The 16,304-nt window shown below is 53.6% G+C and overlaps 1 protein-coding gene across 1 annotated transcript in view; it reads left to right on the top strand.

Moving 5' to 3' along the window:
• Nucleotides 1–11,706, top strand: part of CNIH3 (cornichon family AMPA receptor auxiliary protein 3) — a 31,292-nt gene extending 19,586 nt beyond the window's left edge. The window contains exons 2-4 of the mRNA XM_015592744.2: nucleotides 3,604–3,741; nucleotides 7,695–7,838; nucleotides 11,434–11,706. Of these exons, the coding sequence (XP_015448230.2) occupies nucleotides 3,604–3,741; nucleotides 7,695–7,838; nucleotides 11,434–11,461 (310 nt within the window). The 3' untranslated portion in view covers nucleotides 11,462–11,706. The remainder of the gene's footprint in view (nucleotides 1–3,603; nucleotides 3,742–7,694; nucleotides 7,839–11,433) is intronic.
• The last annotated feature ends 4,598 nt before the right edge of the window (nucleotides 11,707–16,304 follow it).

Genomic DNA, 16,304 nt, shown 5'->3' with positions numbered 1-16,304 from the left:
ACACCCAAAGGCTCTGGCACCAGGAGCTGAGAAGGTCGGTCCTTGTAGGAGGAGAATAAAGCTAACGTTTACCCAGCCCGTGGCTCCTGTCAGGTCTGGCTTTCATGCCATTCCGTGTCGAATAAGTGGCCCTTGGAGGTGGGCTGGTACAGGACCCACCTAGGCAGCAACTGTCATCTTTCTCTGCTTCAGCTCTCTTGGCTTTTCTTCCCGAAACGCTGCCCTCTGGCTCCCTCCCAGAATCAGGTTTGACTCATCCTTTCCAGTTTCCCTTGATTCTGCCTTGATCACAGAACCCTCAGCGAGCCCCTCAGCAATCCCACAATCCCTTTCTCGAGAGCACTTATTTAATAATTTGTAATTCTATAAAGCAAGGCATAATAAGACACAGGAATTCAACAGACTGTGGCCGGCGTGAAACAGTTCCTCTGCTTGTCGTCTGGAGGAATGAGATTGGCACCAGTCAGTAACTTCTCTTACCAAAAACCCAGTGTTTTCCAGTGCTAAGGGACGACTCGGGGTCGTGGGGGTACACTGAGTGCTTCACTCAGTGTCCCCGTAGTTTGCCTGCCAGATTCTAGGGAGGTCCTTATGTAACAGGTAGATAAGCTCAGGGTGGGGAGGGGACATGCACTCCACCTGTCAATGCAGGTGAGTAAGCATTATGCCCGCCTGGGGCCGTCCAGCCCCCACCTGAGTATGCCCTGTGCTTGCGGAGGGGAGGTCTGGGTGTGGACAGCCAGGGAGGATGAAGAGAGATGAACATTGCTTCCCTTTGCCCATTGATTACTCATTCTGTATCTGACAAGATAGGTTAAATTATGCTATGGTTAGAAATAGCTCCCAAATCTCGGCGGCTTAAAATAACCTAAGTTTCCTGCTCGCTCCCAGCCTGCGTCCATCACCGGCTGTCCCGGGGCCTCGCTCCTCGCTCATGGTTTCAGGGTGACGGAGTACCCGCCACCCTGTGCTCGGTCGGGGGGGCGAGAGACCGACTCGGGAGCACTTTGCACTGGCTAGTGGATGTGCCAGCCTCCTCTGCCATCGTCTCTGCCCCAGCCCTCCAGCCCACCCGAGGACTGGAGCCTAGGAGTGCACTCTCCGTGTTCCCAAGGCTGGAGTGATGGAAATATGGGTGGGTGGCAATGGTGCCCCCGTAGGTTCCCGCCTTCCACACCATCGCAGTGGGGAAGTGATGGAAATATGGGTGGGTGGCAATGGTGCCCCCTGTAGGTTCCCGCCTTCCACACCATCGCAGCAAGGACGCAGTGGGGAGGGAGGAGGGAACCGGCGTGTGTGGGAAGGGCACCGTCGCACCCCTAGGTCTCCCTGGTGAGTCGGAGCGGCCGCTCCCACTTGTAAGGGTCCCGTTCCGCGACAGAGGCCTGGGGAAAAGCCACCCAGGAGAGCTGGGTGACTGCTTCAGCTTTTTCCCACTCCTCGGCAGGCTGGGGACCTCCAGAACCAGCTGGCCTCCCGTAAGCAGTTTTCCTCCGCGTGGTGACAGTGACGAATCCTTCCTGCTCTGGAGGTGGCAGCTTCCACTATAAATCAAGCCCTGAAGAGGGAAGAAGCAGTCGTGATTCATGGGGGACCTGAAATCCAAGCTGTAATCAGTCAGAGATTTGTCACTGCAGTTGGAGACGAGGACGGCGCCATCACGGATGATTCAGGCCTAGGGTGGCTGTCTCTAAACATGTTAATTATCTCAGCATAAGTGGCTGAAACTGATGATTAAAAAAACGTCGAGATGCGCACAGCAGAAGTCACAGCCACTGCCTGCTGGGGCTGGCTGAGAATGGGGGCCGTTCTCTGTGAACGGGAGGGGGCGGGGTGGGGCCTTGGCTGGCGCGGATGGGGTTGGCAGGGATGGCCGCAGGGTCCTGTGAGGCAAAAACGCAGTAGACACACCATTCCCGCCAGGCGGTCGAGGGTCACGGGGCTGGCCGCGCCCGGTTCCCCCACCGAGGTCACTGCCACCGCAGCGACGGCTCTTGTATGTTGATTCCAAGGTGACAGCCTGAGAATTCTAAGACGCGGGTCCATGCAGTTCATTCTTCCCCGGACCTGAGAATAAAGATGATGCCTCTTGGTTACGAAATGCATATTGTACGTGTGCGCCTCTTGTCTATGTACTTTTAATGCTTGTCCCTTTCCCCTGCCCCCCTGTCCCCCTTCCCATATTTCCCATCTGGGGCAGTTAGTGCATCTGACCGCAGAGAGGTGATGAATGAGACCAGAGTCACGTTCTGTACCCACGTGGGACGGTTTGAGACAGCTCGTTTCCCACCCAGGGAAATCTTGGTTTGTGACCACAGGCTGCATCCCTAACGTCAGCCAGCTGGGCTGCAAACATGCGCCCTGGGTCAGTTCAATTCATTTCATCGAATCCTTGTTAAGTCCATACTTAGTGCAAACGACACTTTGCAAATGGAAACGAGACAAGACGAGAGCGTGGCCTTGGCTCACGGAGTAAGTGCGGGAGATGTGCACGCGCTGGGAGGTAGGGGGAAGGCAGTGACTCCAGACTGATGGATTGTGCAGAGCCCCGCCCCCCAGGAGAGGGACAGAACGTGTGCTGTGAGGCTCAGAGTCGCAGAGCTCCCATTAGAAAGGGGCATTTGAGGTGGGCCTTGAAGGGTGCTTAGAAAGATTTTGCTAGGAGGACTATGGCATTTGTGACGGTCTAACCATACGCAGAGGCTATACGCGCCCCCCTCCGCCACCTACACGTTTCCCCCATATTCCCATATGACTGGGAGAGATGGTGCATTTGCACCTCTATCTTTGGGTTCCCTGACTTCTGGCCTGGAGACTATATTTCTGTTTTGTAGTCACTTTGATTTCTAAGTCACTTTGACTTTCTAGTCACTTCCTCCCAAGGGTGTTAAGATGTAAACACCCTTGGGAGGAAGTTCACAGGCATTTTGAGCTCTACTCATTTACGCCCGTGTGGGTGGATTGGGGTTGGGGAGCTTGGTCTTCCTGCTGGCCACCTTCCACCACGTGACCCTTCCTGGACTGGGCTGGCTTCTTGGCCCTCCCTTCAGAGGCTAAGCTTTCCCTCTTTTATCATTATGACATGTTCTTTCTCTTGGGCTCCCCCTGATCTACCCGCCATGAAGCAAAATGCTCAACTTTTTCCCAACCCTCCTATGTTTGAAATAAATACACATATTTGCTTTCGGCTTGTGGGTTTCTATAGGAGGACACAAGGGGCTAGAAAAACAGGAGCAGGGCAGTTACAGAATCGCTGGAAACCCTACCAGTGTTTATCCTAGTGGATCCTGCCTCGGGTCAGACATCACAGGGGCTGGACGGCCTCTTCCAGTCTTCCCAGCGGTCCTCCACGGGCGGCCCTTAGAAACGAGTGCCCTGTTCTGGTAAGTACGGTGCCGAGGGCCTGTGTCCACTGGGGTTTGGACATAAAGCAGGGCTCCAGCACCATAAAGAGGAGAACTTACCAGAGAGGGATCGCAGTCTCGGGGTAGTGACTCTGCTGCTCCAGGGAGGGCCTTCGTGTCACCGGTATGTTGGAGGCAGCATCTGGGCAGAAGGTGGCTGCCACGGAGGCAGGAGGGACTTTTCCTCCCTCTAACTCAGGCCTGTGTCTCTGCTCCCTCTTCAGCTGGTGCTGCCAGAATACTCCATCCACAGCCTCTTCTGCGTCATGTTCCTGTGTGCCCAGGAGTGGCTCACGCTGGGGCTGAACGTCCCTCTACTCTTTTATCACTTCTGGAGGTAAGTCCGCCTGGGACGCGTCTGTCCTGCTCCTCTTCTGCTTGGGCAGCCTGCCCTCCAGGGACGCCGTCCCGCAGACAGTCCAGCCGCCTGGGGCCTCCCTCACCCCTTCCTCTTGGAGACCTCTTCTCCAGAGCCTTCTTCCCAAGCTGCTCTCGGACAGCAAGTCCAATAAAGGAAGGTCCTTTTATCGGCTCCACTAACCCCAGCCTCCGCCCTTGTAGGTCAGTGTCAAAAGCAGCCACAGCATTATCCACAGTAGCCGAAAAGTAGAAACCACCCGAATGTTTATGGGGTTGGATAAACACGATGTGGTATATCCTTACAATGAAATACTATTCGGCAATAAAAACCGATAAAGTACGGATACAACATGGATGAACCTTGAAACAAATGACACGTGAAAGCAGCTCGCCGGAGAAGTCCATTTATATGAAACGTCCAGAATGAGCAAGAGACCGAAATCTGCAGAGACCGAAAGTAGCGTGGCGGTTGCCAGGGGCTGGGAGGCGGGCAGGAAATGGGGAGCGGCTGCCAGTGGGTACAGGGTTTTCTGTTTAGGGTGCTGAAAGTGTCCCGAAATTAGATACTGGGGATGGTTGTACAACTCTACGAATATGCTAAAAACCACTGACTTGGATACTTTTAAAAGGTGGATTTTTTGGTATGTGAATTAGATCTTAATTTAAAAAGTACCTACCAGATGGGCTGGGTTTTCTGGGATGGTTCTGATTTTAAATATTCTATTCCCTGCTAAGACCATGCATCCCATCATGTGATTTGGGCTTTTTTGTAAAATCTAATCGCCATATGGATATGGGAGGCAGGAAGGGGGTTACACAAGGAGTAAAGAATGCATTTGAGCAGATCCATGAACCACCCTTTACCTCTTGCTCCCTGAGCTTCCCCCGCCCCCCCCAAATATCTCATCGTTGGCATTTTACCATAGAATATAGTCTCTGTTTAGTCCTGTCGAGAGCATTCACTCCTTCATTTAGCAAACGTGTGGAACACATGCCATATGCCAGACATTGTGGGGGAGTACAAAAACGAATGTGAAATATAATCTCTACCCTCAAGGAATGTGCACCCTGGAGGCAGAGGGAAATATATTACTAAGGGATATATGTGGAATACATGCAGGAGAGTAGAGAAACGAGCGTTTAAATTAGACCGGAAGCGCGCCCCTGGAAAATCCGGAGGAGCACGTCTCGGGTTGCGGGACTAGCATATGCAAAGGCTCGGAGGTCAGGGAGCACTCAGTGTGTTTGGGGAGCACTCAGTATGTTCAGTGTGGCTGGATGTGGGGGTTCGGGGAGGGAAGTGAGTGGAGACGGGTTGACAGACAGGGGTATTAGCTATGGAGGGTCTGCCGTGATTCGATGGGGAAGCTGGAATGAATTTACCCTGCAGGCAGTGGGCAGCCCTCAGAAGTTTTTGAGGAGGAAAATGGCATCATGCGATCTGATTTTTAGGAAGGTGACCCTGGCAGCAGTGGGAAGGATGGGTTGGAGGGTGAAATTTTGAGGACGAAATCCAGTTAGGATAAAGTGGCAGGTGAAGTGATCACAGAGGCTTGAGCCAGGTAGTGGGCTTGGAGCAGAGAGAGGAGAGGATTCGCGTAGGTGAACTGGACAGGCCTTGGCTGGTGATGGGGTGCAGGACGTGAGGGAGAGGGCGCCCCCGAGCTGGGCGGCTGGGTGGGCGATGGTGTTATCGACCCAGAGCAGGAGGAAAGGAGAAATGACGGGTTTAGGCAGGAGGGAAAAGGCTTCTTCTGTTACATAAGGAAGTCCTGCTTTAAGTACTGGTAAAATGTGAATTTAGAGAGAAGCCAAGCAGAGACATCGTGGTGTTGCAATGTGCTGCACACCCGCTCAGGGACCTCGCGCCCTACCGCATCCAGCGTCCGTGACAACCGGGCAAGCTGGGGTTCCTTTTCTCTATTTTACACACAGACACAGAGACTCACAAAGGTTGTTCCTGCCGAGTAGCTCAGCCAGGACGCGGCAGGGCCAGGGTTCAGCCTCACCTCTGTGTCGATCACAGTCTGTGCCCTCGTCACCTGCCACGCTGTCCCAGGGGGCTGACTCTTCTCGTTATAAGAGGAATTTATCCCCAGGTCCTTGGAATAATGTGCTGTCATTCCAGAGTGTCAAAAATGTGGTTAATTTACACAACTTTGATTTGTGCGCTGCTTCTTAGGGCTGTCACTCCCCCGGAAGGGAGGAGAGGGAGAGGCAGCTACTGTCCTTAAACCTGGACTGTGACATTCACATAAGAAAAGAGCAACTGCAGTCTCCTTGCCAGGAGGGGCCTCATCTTACTGTTTTTGAATCTCTGACAGGGTCTAGCCTAGTTCTGGCAATTCATAAATGCCTAGAACATGAAAGAAAAAGGAACGAGGAGAGGGTTGCTTTTTCAAAATGAGAGTCCTTGAACATCTTTTTTAAATTATTATTTCCACTCCCCTCCTCTTCAGCAGGTCCGGCTCAGACATCTCTCATGCAGATAAAGCCCCTGCCACTCCAGCTCTCAGTTTGCTTAAATTAAAGTAGAATGGTAGAGCTTTGACTCAGTACCTGTTCTTCGCAGATTATCTGTCACCTCTCATAATAGTCACAACAGCCCTTCTGAGAAGGCAAGTTCATCGCCATTGTACAGATGAGGAAATCGAGGTCAGAGGGGTTAATGACTGGCCCGAGCAAGGTCAGTCTGGTGACCGCTGAGTGGCAGAGCCCTGGCTTTTTCCACAGAGCCTCTTGGCCACCCCGTCACCCCTGCCTCCACTTAATGAGGTCACCTGGGAACAAGGCCTCAGCAAAAGCAAATAGGTTTCGAAATCTGCTCCTGGGAAGAGAAGAGGCAAGTGGCCTGGAGGGCTGTGAGCTGGCACATGTCATCGGATCTGGCTTGTGATTTCCTCTCAGCAGAGTGTCGATGACAGATCATGTCAGCGCAATCCTGTGAGGGGCGAGGACGCGGGAGCTGAGGTGCCAGCTCGGGGAGTCGCTGTGTTCTGGGGATGCTCTCAAAGCCAGCGTGATTAATCTGGTCAGAGCCCACTCTCCCGGGCCTTGTCACAGTCAAGAACCACAGCCCGGCCTAGGGCCTCCCAGGAGCCACTAATTTGCACCCTGGCCTCCTCATTTTTTTTAATTTTTTAAAAATTTTTTACCAGACTGACAGAAAAGCAGGCTGCTGAGGCATGTCCGCCACCCTTGCTCTTTCCAGTGAGGCCGTGGCTGAGGCCCTGGGGGCTGTGTCCTGTTGAGGGCCAGGGGACAGTCCTGAGAGCGGCCTGGCCACGCCCAGAGGGGCTCTGCCTGGTCTCGCCCCCTTGGACCATCTCTCTCCTCCCGTGAACAAGGCTAGTTCCCGCTGAGCCGACGTGACATTTTGAAGCAGACACAGTCTGCTCTCTCCATTCTGTCTCTTCCACCCACTGCTCTTTGCTCCCCCTCCCCCTCCCCCCCTCCTGGCTGCTCTCTCCCGCGGTGGCCCATGTTCTTTTTGCTGTTCCCAGCCTTTCTCTCAAGAAGAACAGCACCTGTAAATGACCGCATCCTCAGGCGGGAACATGATGTCCCTCCCAGAACGTTCAGGTAGAGAACAGCATTCAGTCCACGGTAACTAAGGGCGGAGGTGGAGCTGTGACGCGAAGCTCTGCGTCCGCCCGCACCCGTCCTGGGACTGGTACCCAGGCGGGCACACTGCAGACCCCCTCTCCACGCCCCTGGGGAACGGAGGCTCTTCTTGGTGCCCCCCGGATGCCACCGGGCGACACCTTTTCCTTCTGGCAGCGCAGCTCGGTATGTGGGCGAAATCGCCGCGTGCGGGACCGGAGTGTCCCCCGGCTGCGGCCCGCGCTCCGCGGGGCTTCCGCAGAGGCCCGTTGGCCCAGACGACTTCGGATGCCCCCTCCGAGCCTCAGGTGTCCTCTCCCCCCGCAGGTACTTCCGCTGTCCGGCAGATAGCTCCGAGCTGGCCTACGACCCGCCGGTGGTCATGAACGCAGACACCCTGGGCTACTGCCAGAAGGAGGCCTGGTGCAAGCTGGCCTTCTACCTCCTCTCCTTCTTCTACTACCTGTACTGGTGAGTCCGCGGCCGCCCTGCCCCCGGCGCCTGCGCGGTCCAGCCAGCCAGGGCACCCGTGGCCCCGACGCACGGCCTCAGCACCCCCTGTCCCCCAGCCTGGGTGTGAGCACCCTTGGGGACCATAACAGAGACCCTCGGTGGCGGCAGTCATGCTTCGCGAAGGGGCATGTCGGGTCATGAAGTGCTTACGCTTACAATGCTCCCGATTTTACGTCACACCGTTCTATTTAAGGAAAACGCGCTGACTTCGCAATTCCGTTTCAGGAACCTCCCATCCTGCCACCTCTTTACTCAGAACCTCCAGGTTAAGCAGACGGCTGGAAACAGACTGTCTTCTGCTTTGATGCACAGAGATTGCCTTTTCTGGAAACATCTCTTCCTCCTTTCTGTTTCTATTTGGGCTCATCTCCGAGGTGTCTCACCTGTCACCTTGCTATCCTGTGGCTACCTGTGGCAGGGCACGATATCTTCAGGTAGCCTAGTACTGTCTCCAAAATGGCCTGCTTGGTAGCAGCCGGGTAAGGAAGAGGAGGGTGGGTGTATTAGCCTCTAAGGCCACCTCAGGGTTCAGGTTGGGCTTGCACAGGTTGACAGGTGGCTGTGTTTGTCCAGCATTTAACAAGGAGCCAGGCTGTGGTCTAAGCTTTACACGCCTTGCTCAGTCTGCGAGCTAAATGCTATCATCGCCCACATGTTAACAGTGAAGAAATGGATTCTGAGATAATTAAATATTTTTTTCAGTCACACCTACTAGTGTCACAGCTGTGGGTCCGTCTCAAGTCTGATCCCAGAGACTTAGCTCTGAACTGCTGGCTGTCGTAGGAAACATCTAGAAAAGTCTTGATCGAAATGTGGTCTTTGGAGCTCCTGCATCACCCTCAGGGGTGAGGGGCAGTGCTTCCTAAAAACGCAGATTCTTGGGCTTAGCTCCGATGCAGAATTTCGAGGCTCAGCAGCGCACCTGGGAGTGAGACCCTTCGCCCTGGGGCGCTGCTTGGTCCTGCTCCCTCCCCTCCCTCTGTCCCCAGTGTCCAGAAGACTTGGAGACCTTGGGGTGTAGCTTCCCCTGGAATAACCCAGCCTTGGGTTGCAGAGCTATTCTCCCACATTCTTCTTGGTGTCAAGGGTTGGTCCAGGCTCAGGATGACCTCTGCCCTCCTCCTCCTGGACGGAGTGTCCTGGGGCCTTGCCTGCTTCAACTCGCAAGGAGCCTGAGGGTCTCCGAAGCCTCTCTAGAGAATTCTTAGGTGCCAGCAGGTTCCCCCAAGTCTCTCTGACTCCAGGTCTGAATTTTCTGTCGTCTAAAGCCTACTCTGGCTGGCTCCTGTCTCGGAAAGCCTATAAAGGGTGGCCTAAGCCCTCAGGGGCTTGGTAACTCGTCTCCTTGGGCCACGATGGAGGTTAGGTCTCTTTGCTCAGCCTCTTCCTTTGTGGGCCTGCAGATCGCCCCAGCTACAGAGCCATAGGCTGAGTGGCCTGTCCCCAGGGGCAGCAGTGCCCCTCCGGCAGAACAAGGACTTTCGTTGGCTCCTGCCCCATTAGCCTGGGAGCCATCTTAGGCTGGATGGAGGCTGAGGCGGGTCAGCCTTCCTCATTTCCATTTTGTTGTAGTAACTGCCGAGCCAGAGCCCGAGGCACTGAGGGAAAGAAGGCATAAGAATTCACGGAGCAAAGCGGGGAGCAAAGCGGCCGGCTGCTAGCCTGTGGGGGAGGGGGCGGTCTGGGGCGGTGTTGGCTCCCGCCCGCGTTAGACAGGTGCGATCTTTCTGTAACTGACTGTGTTCCAGACATTCTGTTTGACGGTCTGTCCTTTACTTCAGTTTGGCACAGCTTCACGTGACATTCGTTAATTACTTTGTTTCCAAAACAAAATTGGGAACAACTGCTCCTCCTGCCTCACTGGGACCCCGGGTGGCTGCCGGGGTTCCTCCTTCTCTGTTGAACTCGATCTCTTGGGGGCCCTTCAGGGATCCTCAAAGACCCTGTTTCTCTGGCGTCAGGAGCTCCCAGACCCTCAGATCCTGAGCTGGTGGAGCGTGTAGGACTTTCAGCCTAGGACACTCTTTTGCAGAGGCAAGGGGACCCCGTGTGCGGAGAGCTGCCTCCGAGCTGAACAAGTGGAAGAGGCTCAAGTGACAGCAGCTGGGGACTCTGAAAGGTGGAGTTGGGGTTCCTGAGGACCTCAGAGGGGTCAAGAAATGTGTCCGAGGTCCTAGCCGACAGCAGTTTATCTGGTCCCAGAGCGTGAGCTCCTCCTCCCTCTATGCTGTGCTAACCATCCAGCCCCCGAAGCCACCCCTACGCAGGTCGCCTTGTGGACCAGGGGACATTTGCAAGTTACACCAGATGGTGACTAGCTAACAATAATGCTAATGACACGAATACACGGGACACTGACGCTCATACTAGCTGGTTAGTCCAGAGTGGACTCTGTCTGCCTGATCTTTTCAAGTCAGGAGTATAAAGCAGGCCATTTTCTACCTGGAGTAGCAGGCTCCCCCCTCCTGCCAGTGACTGCAGGCCGTGCCTGCCACCCCTCACGCTTATTTCTCTCACTCTGTAATTATGTTGTTTATGGTTTACGTGATGGCAGAGACCTTGTCCGTTTCCTTCACCTCTGCATCTGTAGTACCCTGGCCAGGGCCCGGCACATAGTAAGTGTTCACTAAACCCTCGTTATTGCTGCAGCGTGGCCCTGTGCGCCCTCAAGGTGGGGGTGCCCAGCCTTGCTGCCCAGCACCGTGGGTGGTGCCTGGTCTGCAGGAGGCACTCCATGAACGGACTCTCAAAACTGGAACTTCAGCTGCCCAGAAGAGCTCGTTGGGGCTTTGAGGGCGGATAGGGTTAGCACTCAGTTAAATGCTCAGTTTCTTTCCTTTGGTTTTGTTTCTTAGATTATCGTTTTTTCTCTTTACCATGTGAAAATGTGCTTGCTTTTTTTCTGCCCAATCGACAAAATGTGTATTTTGATGCAGACTGTTCCTCAGTCTGGCAGGATTAGCCCGCAGCCTTCCTAGGCCTGGGCGTGCACAGCTGATCGCCATAGAACATGTGCTCCTAGTGCATGTTTAACGCCTGGATTCGGTGAAAAACTCGAGGGCCAGGGAGCTCCCCAGTTAAGAATTCATTTTATTTGTGTACCCAGAGGGCCTGTGTCCTTGCGCTAGTGACGATGGTCACTTCCCCAGCTCTAACATGTCATCTGGCATGAGCCCGGAGCCCCTGGACACAGCCACAGCTGGTGGCATAAAGAATCTGCTGCACCCATCCCTCCCCTCCCCTCCCCTCCCCCCAGACCTGCCCGGCAAGTGCGAGAAGAGGACTGACAGCCATAGAATCATTCTCCTGAGAACAATGAGAGGCACTTAGAGCGGTCGCATCTTTTCTCTAAGGGACGCATTATGCTCTCCTAACAAATGTTTAGTCAAATGTTGCGGGGGAGTAGACGAGATGCTTTAGCGACAGGAAAGAGAAAGCGACAGGAACGACACAGGGTCCAGCTTTTGGCAGGTAGGTCCCTCTTTTGAGGGCCGGTCCGAGGCCTCCGTGGGCTCCCGCTGATGCCGTCTTTCCGTCTTCTGTTCGCTTCTAGCATGATCTACACTTTAGTGAGCTCCTAACTCAAAGACCACGCGCGTCATCAGAGGCTGGGATGGCGGAGGCCCGAGGCTGAGAAGTCACTTCTGCTGGCGACTGGAGAAGGGACCGCAGAGGGGATGTGTGAGGAGGAGACCCGGCGGACCCTCCGACTGAGTCGGGAACTGGAACCGGGCCGCAGCCGGGGGCCGAGTTCACTGCGCATGCGTCGTTGCCCTGTGTCGCACAGTCTGTGGCGTTCACACCCACGCTCGGGTCGTACATCCCTTCTGAACAGAAGTCACTTCTGCTGGCGACTGGAGAAGGGACCGCAGAGGGGATGTGTGAGGAGGAGACCCGGCGGACCCTCCGACTGAGTCGGGAACTGGAACCGGGCCGCAGCCGGGGGCCGAGTTCACTGCGCATGCGTCGTTGCCCTGTGTCGCACAGTCTGTGGCCTTCACACCCACGCTCGGGTCGTAGATCCCTTCTGAACAGCGGGGACGCGGGGACGCGGGGACAAAGCTCCCGAGTGAGAATTGCTGCTCCCTGAATCCACTTCCTCGAACGGCTCCCCACAGGTTCACCCTGGGTCCCTGGACCACGGGAGTGGAGACGGGAAGGCTGGAAGGTGCCCACTGAGGAACAGAATGACCCAGAGTCAAGGTTGAGTCTGCGGGACCCATCGAAGGCCTCAGGATGTTGTGGGCTGCCCATGGCCCTTGGGCTTCTTCCAAGCCATGGCCACGCCCTTCACCTCCGTGGGAGGGTCTGGAAGGTGTGCCCTTGACCTCAGCTGGAACGAGCCCTGAGCCTTCCGGAGAATCTATTTTCATGCTCGGCTTCGTGAGAGCCCGCCTTAGTGAAATAATAAGCTGGGTTTGGCGCAGTACGTTGGTAATAAATTATGTCCCAAGTCACAGAGGTGGGTGTGGGCTGGGGAGGGGGGAATCTTAGGAAACTGACTTTTTAAACATTTACTACATGTTTAAAGTGTTAGTTTTTCACCGCAATGAACCGTATTTTTCTGTTGCCACCTAAAGCCATCACAAGGTTATCAGATGCAAATCAAGTGGTTAACGCGAGTCAAAGCTACCTTCTGTTAAGGATCCCTCCGACAGTTCCAAGGCCAGAAAACGCTGGAGTGGCCGCTCTGAACTGCGGGCATTCAGCGGCGAAGAAAAGAAGCAACGGAATTATAGTTTCATTTTATGATGCTGTATCATTGTACTGTTTGGTTCGACTTGGAGGACATTCGCTTCTTTAGAATTTTCCATGTGACATTCTCTCCTTTTCGTGTGGGAGTTGTGCTAGGGGTTGTAAATGACAAGGCTGAGATTTATGTGATTTTCGAATTGGGCACAACGATTTTGACCTTATTCCCCCAACTTCCCTCCTTTTTATTCCATTTGCCATACACGGGCTATTTATACATGTACCCAGCTCCATCTGAACCCTGTGACTCAGGCCTATGAATGGTATTTGTGTAACACGTCGTGTGCTATGTTTAAAACGCAGTGACAACTTGAGTGTCTCAACTACCTGGCTGTCTCATTTAAACCCCATTACTGCCTGGATTCGTCTCCATATGGTTGGTAAACTGGTAGGTAGAAAAAGCAATTTCAAACAGGCATTCGGCTTCTAAAAATTCTCCAGAGAACAAAATATAGACTTTTGCTCTTAGGCTGAATATATCAAACCAGAGAATTCGGGGTGGTATTTTGGGGAGCAGGCTTACCCTGGGCCAACCTCCATCGTCCTGGCTGGGTAAATGTTGTTAGGGCAGAGAGTTAGCTTTAGGGCTGCTTGGCCTTGTCGTTGACGCCGTTTCTGAGAAGACTGGCTGCCTTTATCCCCAGAAGCGGGCCTGGCTTCCAGGCTGCAAATCTCAGCCTGCAGCCATCTTGCAAATGCAACTGACCAGAGAGAGTAAATGGTCCAGGTTAATTCTCGGACACGGAGCTATTTTATTTGTTTGTTTGTTTTTTCTACTTTGCCTCCTTATGAAAAAATTTGAAGTGGCTCATAATAGTGGACATCAGTACACAGAGACAGTTAAAATGGAATAGTAAATTCCAGCTTAGAAAGGAGGAGGACACAGAGATGCCATCTCTTTGAGGTACTCTACAGTGATCGAGCATTAAATTCGATATTTCTCTTAGCAGTAAATAATAGCGATTCCCATTTGCACGGTGCTAAGCATTTTACGGAATGCTTTCACATCTCCTCATTTGACCTCCCTCCCAATCCTGTGAAGTCGACGCTGTGGTTCCCATTTTCTAAGTGAGGAAGCTGAGGCTCAGAGAGGGTAAACGACTTGCCTACAGTCACACAGCAGGCGCAGACCTGCCTTTGAATCCAGGTCACGTAACTTAAAAAAAAAAAACCCTGTTCTTTCCATCATGCCTGAGATCTGGCAAAGTAGCTTAGGGTCCTGTTAAGGTTTGATAAGTAGCATTAAATTTTTGAGAAAAGGAGAACATTTTAAAGAGAAAGTGCTAGAGGAAGTGCCTGATTTTCTTTTCCTTCATGTACCAGACTCAGACCTGCTCTGCCGTGGGAGGATCTTCTCTAAGGTCGTCCTCTGAAAGCTTTAAAAGCTGCAAGTACCTCCGAGGCAGTTCTTATGTTTATGAAAGAGAAACATCAATATTTTCGTCTCGCAAGTTGGACTGGGAAAAAAAAAATCGAATAGTCTGCTGGGAGTTTGAGCCAATTTTTAATTCCTGGCGGAAGCTAATCATGACGCTTCGAGTAAGGAAAGGGCACGGTTGGTGGAGCCCGTGTCGCGTGCCAGGCGCTGTGTTAAGTGCTTTACATGCCATGGTCTCACCCAACGGCCCTCCCAGGCCCCTGGGATATCCTTATCCCCACTTTGCAGATGAGGAAAGGGGGTCTTTCCAGGGTGAGCCAGGCCGACGAGAGCTCAGTGCTGTGGATGAGCGGCCAATGATAGCAGTAGCTATACATTGACGTGTCAGGTATTACTCTGTACGGTTCCTGTGCTTTTCTCTGATCCCCATCTTCAATTCTGTGGGATCAGTATCATCTCTGTTTTCTAGATGTGGGAACCCCATGAGGGTGAGTCACTCGCCGAGACGCACCTCTAGTCAGGGGTGGAGTTTAAACCCAGGTCTGCTGCTTCTCATACCATTGCATCTGCGTGACTATCTTTGTCTCTTATTGTTTATCACACGGAAATGACCAAAGGGAGGAAGGAGAGCGAGGCAGGAGCAATGGCCCCTGGACAAATCACACGGGAAATGGTACCCTTGGGTGACAGTGAGCTTTCTCTACCAAGCAGGAGTCCGGGCATCAAGGAGAGAGTTTCTCGGGGGCACAGATGGCATGTGAAGGGGGCGTTGGTGACCTGGTCCCCGCTCCCTCAGGGAGACAGAGCAGTAGGGCTGGTAAGGCTGCGCCCAAAGGGTCAGGGCGGGACCTGGGTGAGTCACTTCAGCTCACTTTTCACTTTGCGAAGTGAAGTGAATAATGGCACCCACTGCGCTGACTTGTTATGAAGATGAAGTGAGTTCGTATGTGGTCGGCACGGCTTAACTCTTTGTAAGGGTGCCTTCCTCACCATCCCTACTGCGCCCTGTCCCCACCAGGGCAAGGCCCTCTGAAGGGAGACAAGTCACCGGGCTGTGTGGGAAGGGAGCGAAGATGCCTGGACCCTCCTGATGCCTCGTCCCCACCTACAGTGCCCTGAGTGGAGGTCAGGCCAGGACCCGAGACCTCTTTCGGTGCCGTGTTCTTTAGCCAATAATGTCGAATATTTGCCACGTGGCAGTTGTTGTGCAAAGCATTCGACAGGCACGCTCTCGTTAATCCCCACAACATTATGACATAGGAATAACGATGACTGTCCCCAATGTATATTTAAAATCCTAAAGCTTATAGAGGTCGAATGAATGAGCCAAGGTCACGGTCACTGGTAAGCCGTGGAGCCAAGACTCCGCCTCAAGTCTTTTTGACTCCAGGGTCTTTCTGACCGCTTTTGCCTTCCTGAAAGGGCGAGACAGTAGGGAGGTCAGGGGACTATGAGAAGAGAAACGGGCATGAAGGAGCAACAGGGGAGGGGGCGCCCCAGAGTGTGGCTCTGCCCGTGTCACGTGTCTCGCAGCAAGCAGCTCCACGTAAGTGGGTTCGTTATCCACAGGATTTGAGCTACGGAATGTTGTGTAAACTTCTTGACCTTTCTGAGACTCGGCTTTCCCATCTCTGAAAGGGGGGCGATAACACCCCCTTTTGAGTGTGGCGATGATAACGAAAGTAAATCGTGGTCCTCTGTGCTCCGCTTCGCTCTCCCCGCTCACAGGATTCTATAGAATCAAACGGCAAAACGCTTCTCGTAGTAACACATGGCACACGCAGCGACGCTTCGCTTCCTTCCGCTCGTCCCTCGATCGTGGGGGCAGACTGTCCCAGACATGCCACCTGGGTGACAGAGCTCAGTCCTCGTGAGAAAAATCTCCTCTCTGCTTCCTATTTTTAGCGTGGTAATTGCAACAACGCCGAATAAAGTTGTCACTATTATGACTGTTGTTTTCTGCATGAGAGACGAAGGCAACCGGCGAAGTGCTTTGACGACAGTTAATTGCGCTCACGCTGTGTCATCGCACAGGTCCGTTTCGTAACCCTTTCTTTTCATGGGCTTGGGCTGCTCTACTGCAAAACGTGCTCAGGCAGGTGAAATCGAGATCTCAGGGCTGTCTATTCGAGCTGGACACCGCAGGGCCGCTCTGCCCCCGAGGCTTAAGCAGAAGGTGGTCACCACTGCGGGTGTTTGAGAAGCTAATGACCCTAGAACGACCCTGGAATGACCCTGGGATGACCCTGTGACTTGCTTCATCCCCGGCAGAGGGGAGAATGAGCTGAGCGCAG

The sequence above is a fragment of the Pteropus alecto genome, unplaced genomic scaffold, assembly GCF_000325575.1.
Source record: "Pteropus alecto unplaced genomic scaffold, ASM32557v1 scaffold65, whole genome shotgun sequence".
NCBI classification, from domain to species: Eukaryota; Metazoa; Chordata; class Mammalia; order Chiroptera; family Pteropodidae; genus Pteropus; species Pteropus alecto.
Note: the sequence above shows the minus strand (reverse complement) of the source record. Positions and strands in the feature narration are given on the sequence as shown.